General features: G+C 45.0%; 2 protein-coding genes across 2 annotated transcripts; one reads left to right on the top strand and one right to left on the bottom strand.

Annotated features, from left to right (window-relative positions):
* Positions 1-1,626: 1,626 nt before the first annotated feature.
* Positions 1,627-2,587, bottom strand: LOC127327412 (uncharacterized). Its single transcript, XM_051354187.2, has one exon. It carries the CDS (start codon positions 2,488-2,490, stop codon positions 1,873-1,875), a length of 618 nt encoding a protein of 205 aa, XP_051210147.1. The 5' UTR covers positions 2,491-2,587; the 3' UTR covers positions 1,627-1,872.
* A 121-nt stretch (positions 2,588-2,708) lies between these two features.
* Positions 2,709-5,429, top strand: LOC127327413 (uncharacterized). The gene is made up of 7 exons (XM_051354188.2): positions 2,709-2,862; positions 3,862-3,933; positions 4,033-4,082; positions 4,196-4,260; positions 4,486-4,577; positions 4,665-4,736; positions 5,111-5,429. Exons 1-7 carry the CDS (start codon positions 2,860-2,862, stop codon positions 5,147-5,149), a joined length of 393 nt encoding a protein of 130 aa, XP_051210148.1. The 5' UTR covers positions 2,709-2,859; the 3' UTR covers positions 5,150-5,429.
* Positions 5,430-13,952: the final 8,523 nt, after the last annotated feature.

Raw genomic sequence — 13,952 nt, 5'->3', positions numbered from 1 at the left:
TGCATAGCTTATGCATTTCTTAACTAAGATGCAATTAATCACTATCCAGAATGGCCAATGGCTAACAACAGTACAAGACAACTTGCATGAGAAGAGAAGTGTTTCATCCACCAAGATATAACTTTCAATAGCTAGTCTTGGTACTTGTAAAATAACCTTATCTAGCATCAGTGCTGCACTAACAAAATAATTGAAAACACACCATAAATTCTTTTTTTTTTACATGAAACACAACATAAATTCTGGTATAAAGGAAACAGACAAACAACTATAGGTCAATCATACGAGTACTTACGGTAAAATCATCTATACATGTTCATTTGAAACATAGAAAAGCTACTGGTCTGATCTTACTAGCAATATAATCCAGCAGTTAGTTATTACTCCTAGATTCACAAACATCTCTACAAGCAACACATCTCCAGCATGCAATAAGCATTTTGCGCCTAAAATTATCAAACCCAAAGCATGCAAACAATCAATATCTAGCTCAGGATTATAACTAAAATATCAAAAATAAATACCCAACCAAAGTAAAATCCCTATCTCCTGCCAGTTGAAAAGATCAGCAACAAATGTCACAAATCCCAGTGGCATGAGCAGCAGTAATTACTCTCTAAACTAGTGCACAAGCAGCTGTATGGTAACAACTCTCAGGTCAGAGATGGGATAAAACACATGCTAGAGATAACCACCAGCAACGAACAGACGGTTTCTCACACTCAGCATGAATTCCACTAAATTTCCAATCACAGCAATTTTACATAAAGCGCTGATCGACAACGATCCCACACTACAAGATACAGAACTATAACAGCTAGTCAACTGATAAGAAGTTAAGAACAGAAACTAGATGCAGCATGGCTACAAGTGGAACGCCATTAAAAGCTTTCGCTCTCTTAAGTAAGATGCAACTAAAGGTCACTAGCTAATAGCAACAAAGATATAACAAAAAGTCAGTAGCTAATATTAGTAGCAACAGAGATGCAACTAAAAGTCACTGGCTAATAGCAACAAAGATACAACTAAAGGTCACCAGCTAGTAGCTAGAACGACCAATGCCTAACAAGAAAGTTTCCATGAGAATGGAAGTGGCTTCAGCCACCAAGATATAACGGTCGATAGCAGCTATTACTCCTAGATCACCAGGCATCTCGATAAGCAAGAATCCATCACCAGCACAAGTAAGCATTTCACCATGGAAATTATCAAACCCAAAGCATGCAAACAAACAGTATCTAACTCAGGATTGCACTCAAAATATCTGTGATAATTACTGGCGAAAGTAAGATCCCTTATCATCTGCCAGATGCAATGACAAATGTCACAAACCAGATTTGCTTGAACAGCTGTAATTACATGCTCAACAACTGCATGAGAAGCTGTATGCTCGCAACTGTCCGGTCAGAAATACGAGAAAACACATGCTAGGGATTAGCCCCAGCAATGAACAAGACGGTTTCTCACACTCAGCATGCAATCCGCTAAATTACCAATCACATCAGTTTCGTATAAGACGTTAACAGACAGCGCAACGATTGCAGAATGCAAGGAATAGAACAACATCAAGTGATAAGAACAGAAATTAGACGCAGCAGCATAATAATAGCCAGAGACAGGCAGAGGTGGATCACGTAGTCTTCACATATTATTACCATGGCAACGGAAAGTGCACAGACGAACAGGTGCTTGCGACAAGTCCCCAACTCACTAGATTCATTAAGCTACTAATAACCAGCGGAAACGTAAATCCATCCATACCACTACTATAGTCTGGTAACAACAGCGCCACGGCAGAGGAGGATTATCCAGTCTCGTATTAGGCCATAGAGGTGGAGCAGAGCAAAACTTGCGGCGCGTCGCAGCAGCAGATTACCTCTTCAGGTGGAGGAGAAGGACCGCGATGGCAGCCGTGGCGGCGGCCCCAGCAGCTGCCGCGGCGGCCACGGTGCCGTGGGACGCCAGCAGCCCGTCCTTGGTCGAGGGAGCGGCGGTGTCCTCGTCCTCGTCCTTGTCTGCAGCGGCGGCGGAGGCCTTGAGCGCCTTGATCTCCTCCTCGAGGGCGAGCTTCTCCTGGTGCGCGGTGGCCAGCGCCCCGCCGAGGCCCGGGCCGTCGGCGCCGCGGTCGGAGGCGTCGGCGGCGGCGAGGAGGGCCTGGAGGCGTTTGACGTCGGCGCGGAGGGCGGCGGCCTGGCCCTCGGCGTCGGCGGCGGCGCGCTCGGCCGCGGCGATGTCCTCCCGGGCCTTGGCCACCTGCATCTCGAGGCGGGCCGCCTCCGCGGAGAGGAAGCCGTTCTCGTGGCGCGCGGCGGCGAGCCTCTCCTCCAGGTCGCGCTTGGCCTCGCGGAGCGCGTCCATCTCGCCCACGTCGTAGGCGGCGGCGGCGGCCTTGGTGGCGGCGCCGGCCCCGTTGGTGAGCGGCGGCTGGCCGAAGTCGAAGTCGGCGGCGGCGGTCGGGGAAGCGAAGGTCTCGTCGCCGCCGTTCTCCATCTCGAAACCCTGCCGCTGTCTCGGTCGCGCCGCGTGTGCCGTGAGGTGGGCTGGGCTTGGTGGAAATGGAAAAAAGGCGAATACGAGTTCGAAAGCGAGAGGCGCCTCGGGAATATATCGTGGAGCGGAGAGCCAAATTCCCCAATGTTCCGATCGGACGGCCCAGATGAAGTTATTCAGATCGTACGGCTGATGTGGGGCGACGGCGTGGACAGCCAGGGTTGCGTTATATCCACGGGGAAAAAGCAGAGCGGCGACGGCTCGGCTCGATTCCATCTCCCCCTTCCTCGCCCCCTCGCCGCGGAGTCCATTGCGGTCCAGTGAGGAGGAGCGAGTTGCGCGGTCTCCGGCGAGCTCAGGGACGGCACCATGGTAAGATCCGGCGTCCTCGATCCCGTTACTTAGTTGGCTGTTGGGCGATCTCGACCTGCACGCGCCCTCAGATCTTACTTAGGGTTTTTAGTTTCTTTTAGTGGAGCAGACAATCTGCTCCGCGTGGGGCTCGCCGGAATCGGACTGCGTTGGTATGTGGTTGCTGGTGTCCCATGCTTGATGTCTACCGCGGATTCAGTTGACACTGATTTTGGTTAGTAGTAGTGCAGAAAGCTTGTGTACAACTGTAGATACGCTCGGTGTTTGCAGTAAGGATAGTGAGATTGATATTTAGGGATTCTTTTGATTTTTCTGCTCCTTGATTAGAAGCTGAGTAAGAAACGTGGATGAGTTTGTCGGCTTGCAAATTTTGGCATTGGTTTGAGTTCTCTTATTAGAGTGTCGACCTGATTTCCTAATTGACATGTATTCATATCAAACGACTGAAGGCCTGTAATCTGGTAAGTGGCGGAACTGCAGTACCAGTTGGAATTGATTTGCGCTCATGGAAGCCGATCGGCTAATCTAACAAATTGTTGGAGCAGCATCTTGAGTCTGACAGTAGTATTTGGGGTTAACATAACTTCAGGAGTTGCATTAGTGGTACTCCATGTGATGAAACACGCATATTTCTCCATAGAAATTAGCTCTTCGAAATACTCCTTTCAGACCAAGTATAGCTGCTATAATAGTTAGATGTCATGCTAGCTTAAAACCTAAACTGTTTAGGTGCATTGATCTGTTTTAACTACAGATCAATAGCCTATGGTATACGAAACATATCAATTGCTCCTCTTCGAAATAGTGCTGTTAGTACAATAGGAAGGGAAACATTTTGGGTATTGTGTAGAACACGATAATTTGTCTTTAAGACTGCAAAAATGTAGGGTTTGTTGTGTAATTCATGCACTTAAAATATTCTGCTAACTCTATCCATACTAGTATTGTTGTATTGGTCTACTAAAGTGCATATGATGAAACCAAGATTCTTCTTGCTAGGCTGACCATGACCCAGAGCTGGAAGCCATCAGGCAGAGGCGAATGCAAGAGCTAATGGGACAGCGTGGCGGGGTAAGTTACTGAAGTCCATGGTGGGAGTTGAGTCTTCACCGCCAGATGTGTATTTTTCTTGATTGACTGACTGAAATCTATGTTTAACTTTGTAATTAGGCAAATCCACAAAATGCAGGGCAACAAAAGGCTCAGGAAGAGGCAAAGCAGTATGATCCTTTAGTCCACAATCTTCCCATGATTCTGTTATCATTTGCCTTAAGTTATGTCATGTGAAGATCTAGGAATCACTGAGCTGACTTTGTATCTCACTGTCAACCAGGGAAGCTGAGGAACGCCGACAGATGATGCTTGCTCAGATACTGTCTTCTGAAGCTAGAGAGAGGCGTAAGTTTTCTTAACAAGCCAGATCTCATAATAATCTACCTATAAGCAATATGGATACCTTTACGTGTTTCAGAAAAGTGTGTCTAGTTCTGTAAGTAGTTTCCTTAGGGAGTAAATGTTCGGAGATGATGCTAGGCTGGAAAATAAGCACAAGTTTATTCTTTAAAGTGTCATAATTGAAGGGGAACTACAATTTAATACATCTGAATTCTGTAAAATTGGCAGTCTCCCGCATTGCTCTGGTCAAGCCTGATAAAGCAAGAGGGGTGGAGGATGTTGTGTTGAGAGCTGCACAAACTGGTGGAATATCTGAAAAGGTAATAAATATGTAGCACGTTCCATGTTTTGTGCCAATAGATTAGGCTGAACTTGCTTTTAACATTATTGTGTTTTCTGTTCTGTAGGTGTCTGAAGAAAGGCTTATCTCACTTCTGGAGCAAATCAATACCCACACAAGCAAGCAAACCAAAGTGACGGTATGTGAATACAGTAGCTTTCTTGATTCTTAACACACCATACTTGCATAAAAACTGTCACTTCATTGAGGAAACCTACTTTGCTTCCCATAACGGGATTAGATCAGGTTCATTAAAATCTGCTCTATTCTGATATAGAAAGTTTTCCCCATCTGTAATTCTTACAGTGCAACAGATAATAGATGTACGATTACGAACAATCCAACAAAGATGCAGTCATTTCGATCCCTTTTTTATCGAGTGACTTTCATGCTAACTCGAATATATGGTTTAGCAGATAGCATGACTTGTAAGAACAATCCAACAAGCTTGCACTCACTTTGATCCCCTTCTTTAATTACTGTTTTTCATGCTAACTCTAGTATGGTTAACAGATTCAGAGACGTCGCAGCGTCCTTGACGACGATGATTAGTTGGAAAGCTTGATGTACGACTGTATTGATGGAGCGGATGGGTGCAGCGGCAATTTCTTAATTCAGGAACCGTCAAAACCCGAAACTGTTTGATGAATCTTTGGCTGTATATGATCCAAATGTTATTTGTGGTTTCTGTTTGATAACGGTGAAACTGTTGCATTCGTCGCTTCTAGCCCTGAAACTCTTGGCCACACTCTAGGTTCTTGTGGTTGATTTATCAAACCTTTCATTGTAATGCACTAACGTTATTGTGTACTCTTTCATCTTTTTGGTTTCAGCCTTGCTACTATAGTTGGTGGGTTGAATGCGTCTGTTGTTATAGTCAGGGAGTGAGATCCAGACATCCAGTTAGTTTGCATCTATCTACATGAAGCTTGTTTTGGCGTGCATATATCCACATGCACTCTGCCTATACAAACATGCACCTCCAAGCTCCACTCTTTTTCTTGCTATGCAGCTCAAGAAGGGTGCGCACACTGCCCTTCTTCGTGCCTGATGATGCTTCTTGCTTGGGCTTTCAGCCATCATGGGTTTTCTGGTTCTTTCTCCTCTTTGAGTCACCTCAAAAGTTTTTCTCGTTGATATTCGTTAGTGATGATGTTGACTTAAGTTAGCTGGATGGGTGCATGATCTCTTTAGTGGAATACAAAATGTTGTTCCAAGCTCTGGCCTAGTTTCATGTGCTAGCCCCAGATGTGTGCTTAGCCTAGTTTGAGCTCCTCGATGAAGCGAGCTTTGCTCGTCCCTTGCCACGGAGTTAGATGTTCCATGCCTACTAGTCATAGTACAAATCTCTGCTAGGTAATTGATTTGATTCATACTTTCTTAAACATTCTACCAAGTCCCCATAGATATTTAGAGATACTATTTAAGAGGATACATACAAACATCAACATCACGAAATAAATAAAGAAAACGTTCCATAAAAGAAGATGTATTTTATAATTAAAAATATGCGTGCAATGTAAAATATTACTAGAACACTATTTTGACAAGTGCACACCTTAATACACATAATCATGTTTATATTGATAACTACGCTCCTTAAAATTGTATTCACAATAAAATGTTGAGTTATATATATACTCCCTCCTTGTCGTAAAATAGTGCGTGTTAGTTTTGTGAAAGTCAATCCTCACTAACTTTGACCACAATAATTGAGGGAAATATCTATATATATGTATACCATATTGATGTATACTTCACGTTGAATATAACGGTATTGATTTCATATTGTAGGTGTTGATATTTTTTTTGTATAAACTTGGTCAAAGTTGACATGGTTTGATTTCAGAAAAATCTTATAGGCACTACATTTTGGCATAGATGGAGTATATATATCAATAAAAATATAGCTTTAACATCAACTGAGTAATGATGATGATGTAAAAAAAATTAGTATAAGAGGCGGTGGCGGCAGGCAAACAAGAGTAGAAAAACGCTCGTCACGCCGACGGCAAGGATTAACACTACCTTCCCGCCCCCAGGCCGGGTGCAGCGGCACGTGCACGTCGTAGCTCCGACCGGCTTCGCTCCGGCAAGTCCAGCCAAGGCGGGGATTTGGGAAACCAATTGCTTACTATGGAAGGTTTCTGTCTTACGGATTAAGTTTCTATCTTAAGCTTACTATGGAAGACGTTGGCTGGGGAGTTGCGTCTTTTTTTTTTGACAAATCTAATCTCTGCGTAAAGATAATACTACCTCATACTACCTCATTTCACCTGTGGACATAACCATTTAAAAATCAGACTCTATTAAGAACAATCCAACAAAATTGCAGTCATTTTGATCGCTTCTTTATTGAGTGTCTTTCATGACAGAGTGCCATCGGGTCCTTAGTTGTACTCAGTTTTCACCAGCTCCTTAGTTTTTTCTTAGTTTTTCCCAAGCCCTTGTCTGAAACCCTCACAAGGAGCTCGAACGCGAGGAATCCCGTTCAGTTGACCGATCCGTGCTGACGAGTGGGGCCGCGTCGTGTGGAACTGGTAGAAAGGGACCGCGTGAGATAGGACGAGACCGCATTTGGTCATAAGCTTCTCCTTCTATTTTTAACGCCATTTATTTCTTTATGCCTTCGTTTTTACCCAATCAGGTAGGAAATTTAGAGCACAAATCCAGAGAAAATATAGGATAAGCTGCCAACATAGCATAGATATATTCACGATAGATCCAACAGTACTATTGATAGATCCAACATAAATTACATTTTACATGAATTTAAGCTGCTCTACAGAAAGAGCAGTCACATACAGAGAGTGCAGTAGGCACGTTGAACGACTCCAGGTAGCGCATGTGACTCGCTTGGAGGCTGCGCAGATGAATCCTAAGTGCTTTGTGTTGGGCCATGAACGCATGCACGTTCACGATCATTCCAACTCTAGCGTCGCATCTGCCAATGGATTCAGCATGGTTCACCAGGAAGTTGAAGTCGGTGGCGTGGAGCTTCCTGTTGCGGAAGGGGAACCTGTAAACGCCTCGAGCAAAGTGGCCATCGTAATGGCCGGACTGCAGTCTCCTGAGGATGTGATGAGTCTTGGTGTGGAAGGACTCGTCTTCGCTGTCGACATCGCTGCTCTGCACCTGTCACGTAGCACCAAAGATCGTGCAAAAAACACAGAGTCAATTGCAATGATGATGGAACACAGAGTGAACAAAAGATCATGCATGATAATATGGGCACGAAAAAAAGAGGTAGCGTTAGTTACATTGGACACACTTATATCCAGGATTTGAGTCAGTGAACCAAAGATCATGCACAACAAATTTGTACACACCAATTGTTCACTGACGAAACCCTGAATCAATTTGTGCCAAAATATTTATCATCATCGGCACAAATTAATCGGACGAGATTGATTACTCACATAAGTTAACCGAATCTTAAACAAAACAAATCACAAACACTAATAACGCAAGATCTAGAACTAAGAACAGACGAACCCTAATAACGCAAGATCTAACACAAAGGGATTGAACTAGGAACAGACGAATCCTAATAACGCTAGATCTAACACAAAATGATTGAAATGGGATAAGAACAACGGAACAAAGGGTTACCTCCGGCTCGTCGTCGAGGATGTTGGTGTCGTAGGGGTTCTCCGGCGCGACGTACGGCACTGGTTCGTACGGGTCCCAAGCGACGGGGGCCTGGATGGGGGCGGCGGCCGATGCGCCGGTGGCTGATGCGCCGGTGACTACGTCGGAAGCGCCGACAATGGGCATCTCATTTTCTCCATCGTCGACGGTTTTCTTCGGGGGTTTTTCTTCGGTTGTGGAGAAGATGATGGGAGAGGAGAGGCGGTTGCAGTGAGAATGATAGAGTGGGCGAGCATCGAGGGAGAGAAAGAGGGGCTCTATAAAGACGAAGGTGGCGTGTACCGCAACACGCGTCCGCTATGCACGGCTGCAGCATGCACCGCGACACGAGGCTACCTTGGGACGTTTGGTGTACTCAGTTATAACCTCGGGCCTTATACATGAATTTTATCTGTACTCAGTTTTCCCCTCGAGTACTTAGACTGGCAAGTGCAATATACTCAGTTTTACCCTCAAGTAGCTGGTCAACAGAGAGTCAAGAAATGAGATTAACATAGCTAATTGAGTCATTTCATGCGCAAAAAATACAAAAAAATAAAAACATAGTGACACCTACTCATTGAGTCTTCATACACAACCTGCCACCTAGGAAACCTTAACAAACATAGATAAATCAAGTTTTACCACAAATTGCCACTTCTCAGAATCACTAGTAGCTATGAAGATGTATGGTTTTCCACTCAAACCTCTTTGCAAAACATCTTCCCGAAAACATAGTTTGTCTAAATGAGGCCATAATTGTCACGCTCATGTATATTTGAATTGCAAATAATTTCATGTAGCCCAATATGAATTATATTGTACAAAACACATATTTTTCATTTTGGAATTCTTTTGTTTGAATCCCTTAGTCTGTTTACTATTTACGTGTCTTTGGTTTCTTAGTACTACTCAGTTTTGCCCTCAAGTACTGTCACAAATGCTCACAGAAGCCCAAACTTATCTTGATTGGTTGAGCTGTTGTCATACGGATCGACTCCACCAACCGTTGATCGACTGATCTAACGGGCAGTATACCCCTCTCCGTCTCTTCGTGGCCACCCCTCTCTCTCTTCGTGGCCACCCCTCTCTGTCTCAATCGGTGGACAGTGACACCCCTCTACTTATGTGCAATAACGAGTTTGCCACGTAACTATATTCCCTATATTTATGCATTATTTTTCACAATCTAAAAATGTTAAACTAAAAAGTGGTATAATTTTGGTGTAAACAAGAGACATACATATTTGCGGATTTCGGTGAATGCATTATTTGTCATCCCTCTAACAATTATCAACTCTCTTTAGTATTCCTTTTTATTTTAGGGAATATAGTTTGGGATATAGTTTTGGTAATTTGAAACGGCTCAAAAGTGATATAATTTTTGTATAAACACGAGGCATACATACTTGACGGATTTCGGTGAATGGATTATTTATCACCCCTCTAACAATTATCAACTATCTTTAGCATTCATTTTTTTAGGGAATATAGTTTTGGTAATTTGAAACGGCCCAAAAGTGGTATAATTTTGGTAGAAACATGAGACATACATATTTGGCATATTTGGGGGATTTCGGTGAATGAATTATTTATATATATACCTCGCCGGAGGTGGTTGCTACTTGCAATTCGAGATCGTCGTTTGTTGAAGGTTGACCTCCATGGACAATGTCCGTTCCTTCGTCATCACCTTGTTGACGACCTTCACCTTCACCGTCAAGGTTCAGATAAGAAGAGACATCCTCTTCTTCATCTTCTTCGGCCGACACATAAGGAATATCGCCGTTTATGATGCCCATTATATGTTCTTCAGCATTCGCATCATAGTTTCCCCTAATCGGGTTGGCTCTATCGTCCGCCATATGTCACTCCTGAAAACATGTAGTAAAAACTAATTAATTAAGTATAGAAGGGGGGCGGTGGTGGTGGCGAAAGGGGGGCGGTGGCGGTGGTGAAAGGGCAGTGGCGAAAGGGGGCGGTGGCGAAAGGGCGGTGGTGGTGCCGAGGACAACACACATAGGGGCCTCCCTCGCCGCCCCCTCCGTATACACGCGGGGTCGGTGCCCTAATCCCCCTCAAGTTAAATTTATAAGTTGTTTTTTTAAGTTGCAATATACTAAGAACTATTTTTAATTCAAGTTAAAATTTAATTTAATTACTATTTAGAACTACTATATTTTTAATTAGAGTTATTTAGAACTATTTTTAATTTAAGTTTAAATAAATTACATAGAACTATTTTTCATTTAAGTTTAATTAAGTTACTTAGAACTATTTTAAGTTACTTAGAACTATTTGAATTAACAAATTTTAAGTTTACAATTTTTAAGTTTAATAAAAAATAAAATAGATCGAGAGAAGCTCTCTACGCTCCCGGCCGGCCTCTCCTTTCTCTGTTTTCGCTCGGCGTGACGGCGGCCGGCGCGCCGGCAAGCGGCGGCGCTGCGCGTGGTGTAACGGTGGCGCCGGCAAGCAGCGGCGCCCGGGGGAACGACGTCGAGCGGCGGGGCGGCGGCGACAGCGCGGTGGCGGCGCGGGAAGAAGAGGAGGAGGCGCGGCGGCCGACGGCGGCGACGTACGTCGAGATACGGCGGCGAGGGAGGCGGTCGGCGGGCGGCGAGGGCGCGTCTAGGTAGCCTCACGGCGTCCGGGGCGTCGTCTTCGTCGACGTCGTCGACTTCGAGAATTCGCGCGGAGATGGAGAGTGCGCCGCCATTCCGGGCCCACGCGTATATATAGGGACCCCCTTTAGTCGCGGTTGGTGTCGCCAACCGCGACTAAAGGGGTACCTTTAGTTGCGGTTGGCCAGACCAACCGCGACTAAAGGGTTTTTCGCCGGAATTTTGGTTCCCGCGTGGAAAGACCCTTTAGTCGTGGTTGGCGAGGCCAACCGCGACTAAAGGTATATTTCCAAATACTTTTCATTTCAAAATATAAAAATACAAATAATATATAAAAAATTCAGAAAAATAAAACTAATTCATTTCAAAATCTTATAAATACAAATAATATATCAAAAAATTCAGAAAAATAAAAATAATTCATTTCAAAATCTTAAAATACAAATAATATATCAAAAAATTCAGAAAATTAAAACTAATTAAAATACAAATAATATATCTAAAAATTCAGAAAAATAAAACTAGTTCATTTCAAAATCTTAAAAATACAAATAATCTATCAAAAAATTCGGAAAAAACTAATTTCTTCCCACGTTTGTTTTCCCGCATCTTTCTTCCCGCCTCCTGTCTTCCCGCCCTCCGCTTCCCACCAGTTCTTCCCGGCCGCCTCTATCTTCCCGCCCCCTCTTATCGCCAGTTCTTCCCATCATTTCTTCCCACATCTATCTTTCTGCCTCTGTCTTTCACGGGCTTGCAGGACAAAATTCCGAGGCACAACTTCCGAAAATGCCGTAGGGCGTGTGCACCAACGACATCTTCGAGAAGCCTCGCCACGGGAGATTTTCCAACCCTTTACCCAACACTGTTAGAGGAGATGGAGTCTTTCACGGGCTTGCTAGGTTGGCTTGTTGGTCTGCTTGACAAGGCGTATCGATGCTCCTTTTAGTGGCACGGCACCGCTTCTGCTTTGTCTTGTTCCTCCGACAGGACGTTGTGCGCTACATGCTTTATTTCATCGAGCAGTGCATCCACCCACGCATCCTTATCCTGCCGACAGCTTTAGTCGTGGTTGCACCCTCCAGCCGGGACTAAAGCTTACTCAAACGTCCTTATCTCACCGACAGTTTTCTTAGATGACACAAAAACCACCTTTAGTCCCGGTTGCACCCACCAGCCGGGACTAAAGCTTACCCAGACGTCCTTATCCCACCGACAGTTTTGTTAGATGATACAAAACCACCTTTAGTGCCGGTTGCACCCACCAACCGATACTAAAGGTTAGATGACCAGCTCTGGATTCCTCTTCTTCCCGCCATTTCTTCCCTGTCTTCCCACCTCCCGCCTCTTTCTTCCCCCACTTTCTTCCCGCCTCCTGTCTTCCCGCTCCCATTTTTCCCGCCATTTCGCACTACATATATGTACCCCGGCTTAACTAGCATTATCACATCTCTACAATCTCTAATCACTCTCTCATGGCTTCCACCGTACCCACTCTAACCTACCAGCAGGTGGAGGAGCTTTGCGCCTCGAACTACCCTTGCCCACCGGGCTACCGCGTCCCCGCCGGTTGGAGCCTAAGAGTTGGAGGCGTGCCGGTCCCTCCCGTCCCTCAGGATACTGCGCGAAGGGCGGCCATTGATACGTCTCCGACGTATCGATAATTTCTTATGTTCCATGCCACATTATTGATGATATCTACATGTTTTATGCATACTTTATGTCATATTTATGCATTTTTCGGCACTAACCTATTAACGAGATGCCGAAGAGCCAGTTGCTGTTTTCTGCTGTTTTTGGTTTCAGAAATCCTAGTAAGGAAATATTCTCGGAATTGGACGAAATCAACGCCCATGGGCCTATTTTCACACGAAGCTTCCAGAAGACCGAAGGAGAGACGAAGTCGGGCCACGGGGCGCCGCCACATTAGGGCGGTGCGGCCCAGGGGGGCCCGCGTGGCCCTAGCGTGTGGGGCCCCCGTGACGCCTCCTGACCTGCCCTTCCGCCTACTTATAGCCTTCGTCGCGAAACCCCCAGTACCGAGAGCCACGATACGGAAAACCTTCCAGAGACGCCGCTGCCGCCAATCCCATCTCGGGGGATTCAGGAGATCGCCTCCGGCACCCTACCGGAGAGGGGAATCATCTCCCGGAGGACTCTTCACCGCCATGGTCGCCTCCGGAGTGATGAGTGAGTAGTTCATCCCTGGACTATGGGTCCATAGCAGTAGCTAGATGGTCGTCTTCTCCTAATTGTGCTTCATTGTCGGGTCTTGTGAGCTACCTAACATGATCAAGATCATCTATCTGTAATGCTATATGTTGTGTTTGTTGGGATCCGATGGATAGAGAATACTATGTTATGTTGATTATCAATCTATTATCTATGTGTTGTTTATGATCTTGCATGCTCTCCGTTATTAGTAGAGGCTCTGGCCAAGTTTTTACTCTTAACTCCAAGAGGGAGTATTTATGCTCGATAGTGGGTTCATGCCTCCATTAAATGCAGGACAGTGACAGAAAGTTCTAAGGTTGTGGATGTGCTGTTGCCACTAGGGATAAAACATCGATGCTATGTCCGAGGATGTAGTTATTGATTACATTACGCACCATACTTAATGCAATTGTATGTTGTTTGCAACTTAATACTGGAAGGGGTTCGGATGATAACCTGAAGGTGGACTTTTTAGGCATAGATGCATGCTGGATAGCGGTCTATGTACTTTGTCGTAATGCCCAATTAAATCTCACTATACTCATCATATCATGTATGTGCATTGTCATGCCCTCTCTATTTGTCAATTGCCCAACTGTAATTTGTTCACCCAACATGCTATTTATTCTTATGGGAGAGACACCACTAGTGAACTGTGGACTGATGGCGTGTAACTCACACGTTCGTTGGGAACCCCAAGAGGAAGGTATGATGCGCACAGCAGCAAGTTTTCCCTCAGAAAGAAACCAAGGTTTATCGAACCAGGAGGAGCCAAGAAGCACGTTGAAGGTTGATGGCGGCGGGATGTAGTGCGGCGCAACACCAGGGATTCCGGCGCCAACGTGGAACCTGCACAACACAACCAAAGTACTTTGCCCCAACGAAACAGT

This window comes from Lolium perenne, chromosome 1 (assembly GCF_019359855.2).
Source record: "Lolium perenne isolate Kyuss_39 chromosome 1, Kyuss_2.0, whole genome shotgun sequence".
Taxonomy (NCBI): Eukaryota; Viridiplantae; Streptophyta; class Magnoliopsida; order Poales; family Poaceae; genus Lolium; species Lolium perenne.
The sequence above is the reverse complement of the archived record's forward strand: the minus strand, read 5'-3'. Positions and strand labels throughout refer to the sequence as shown.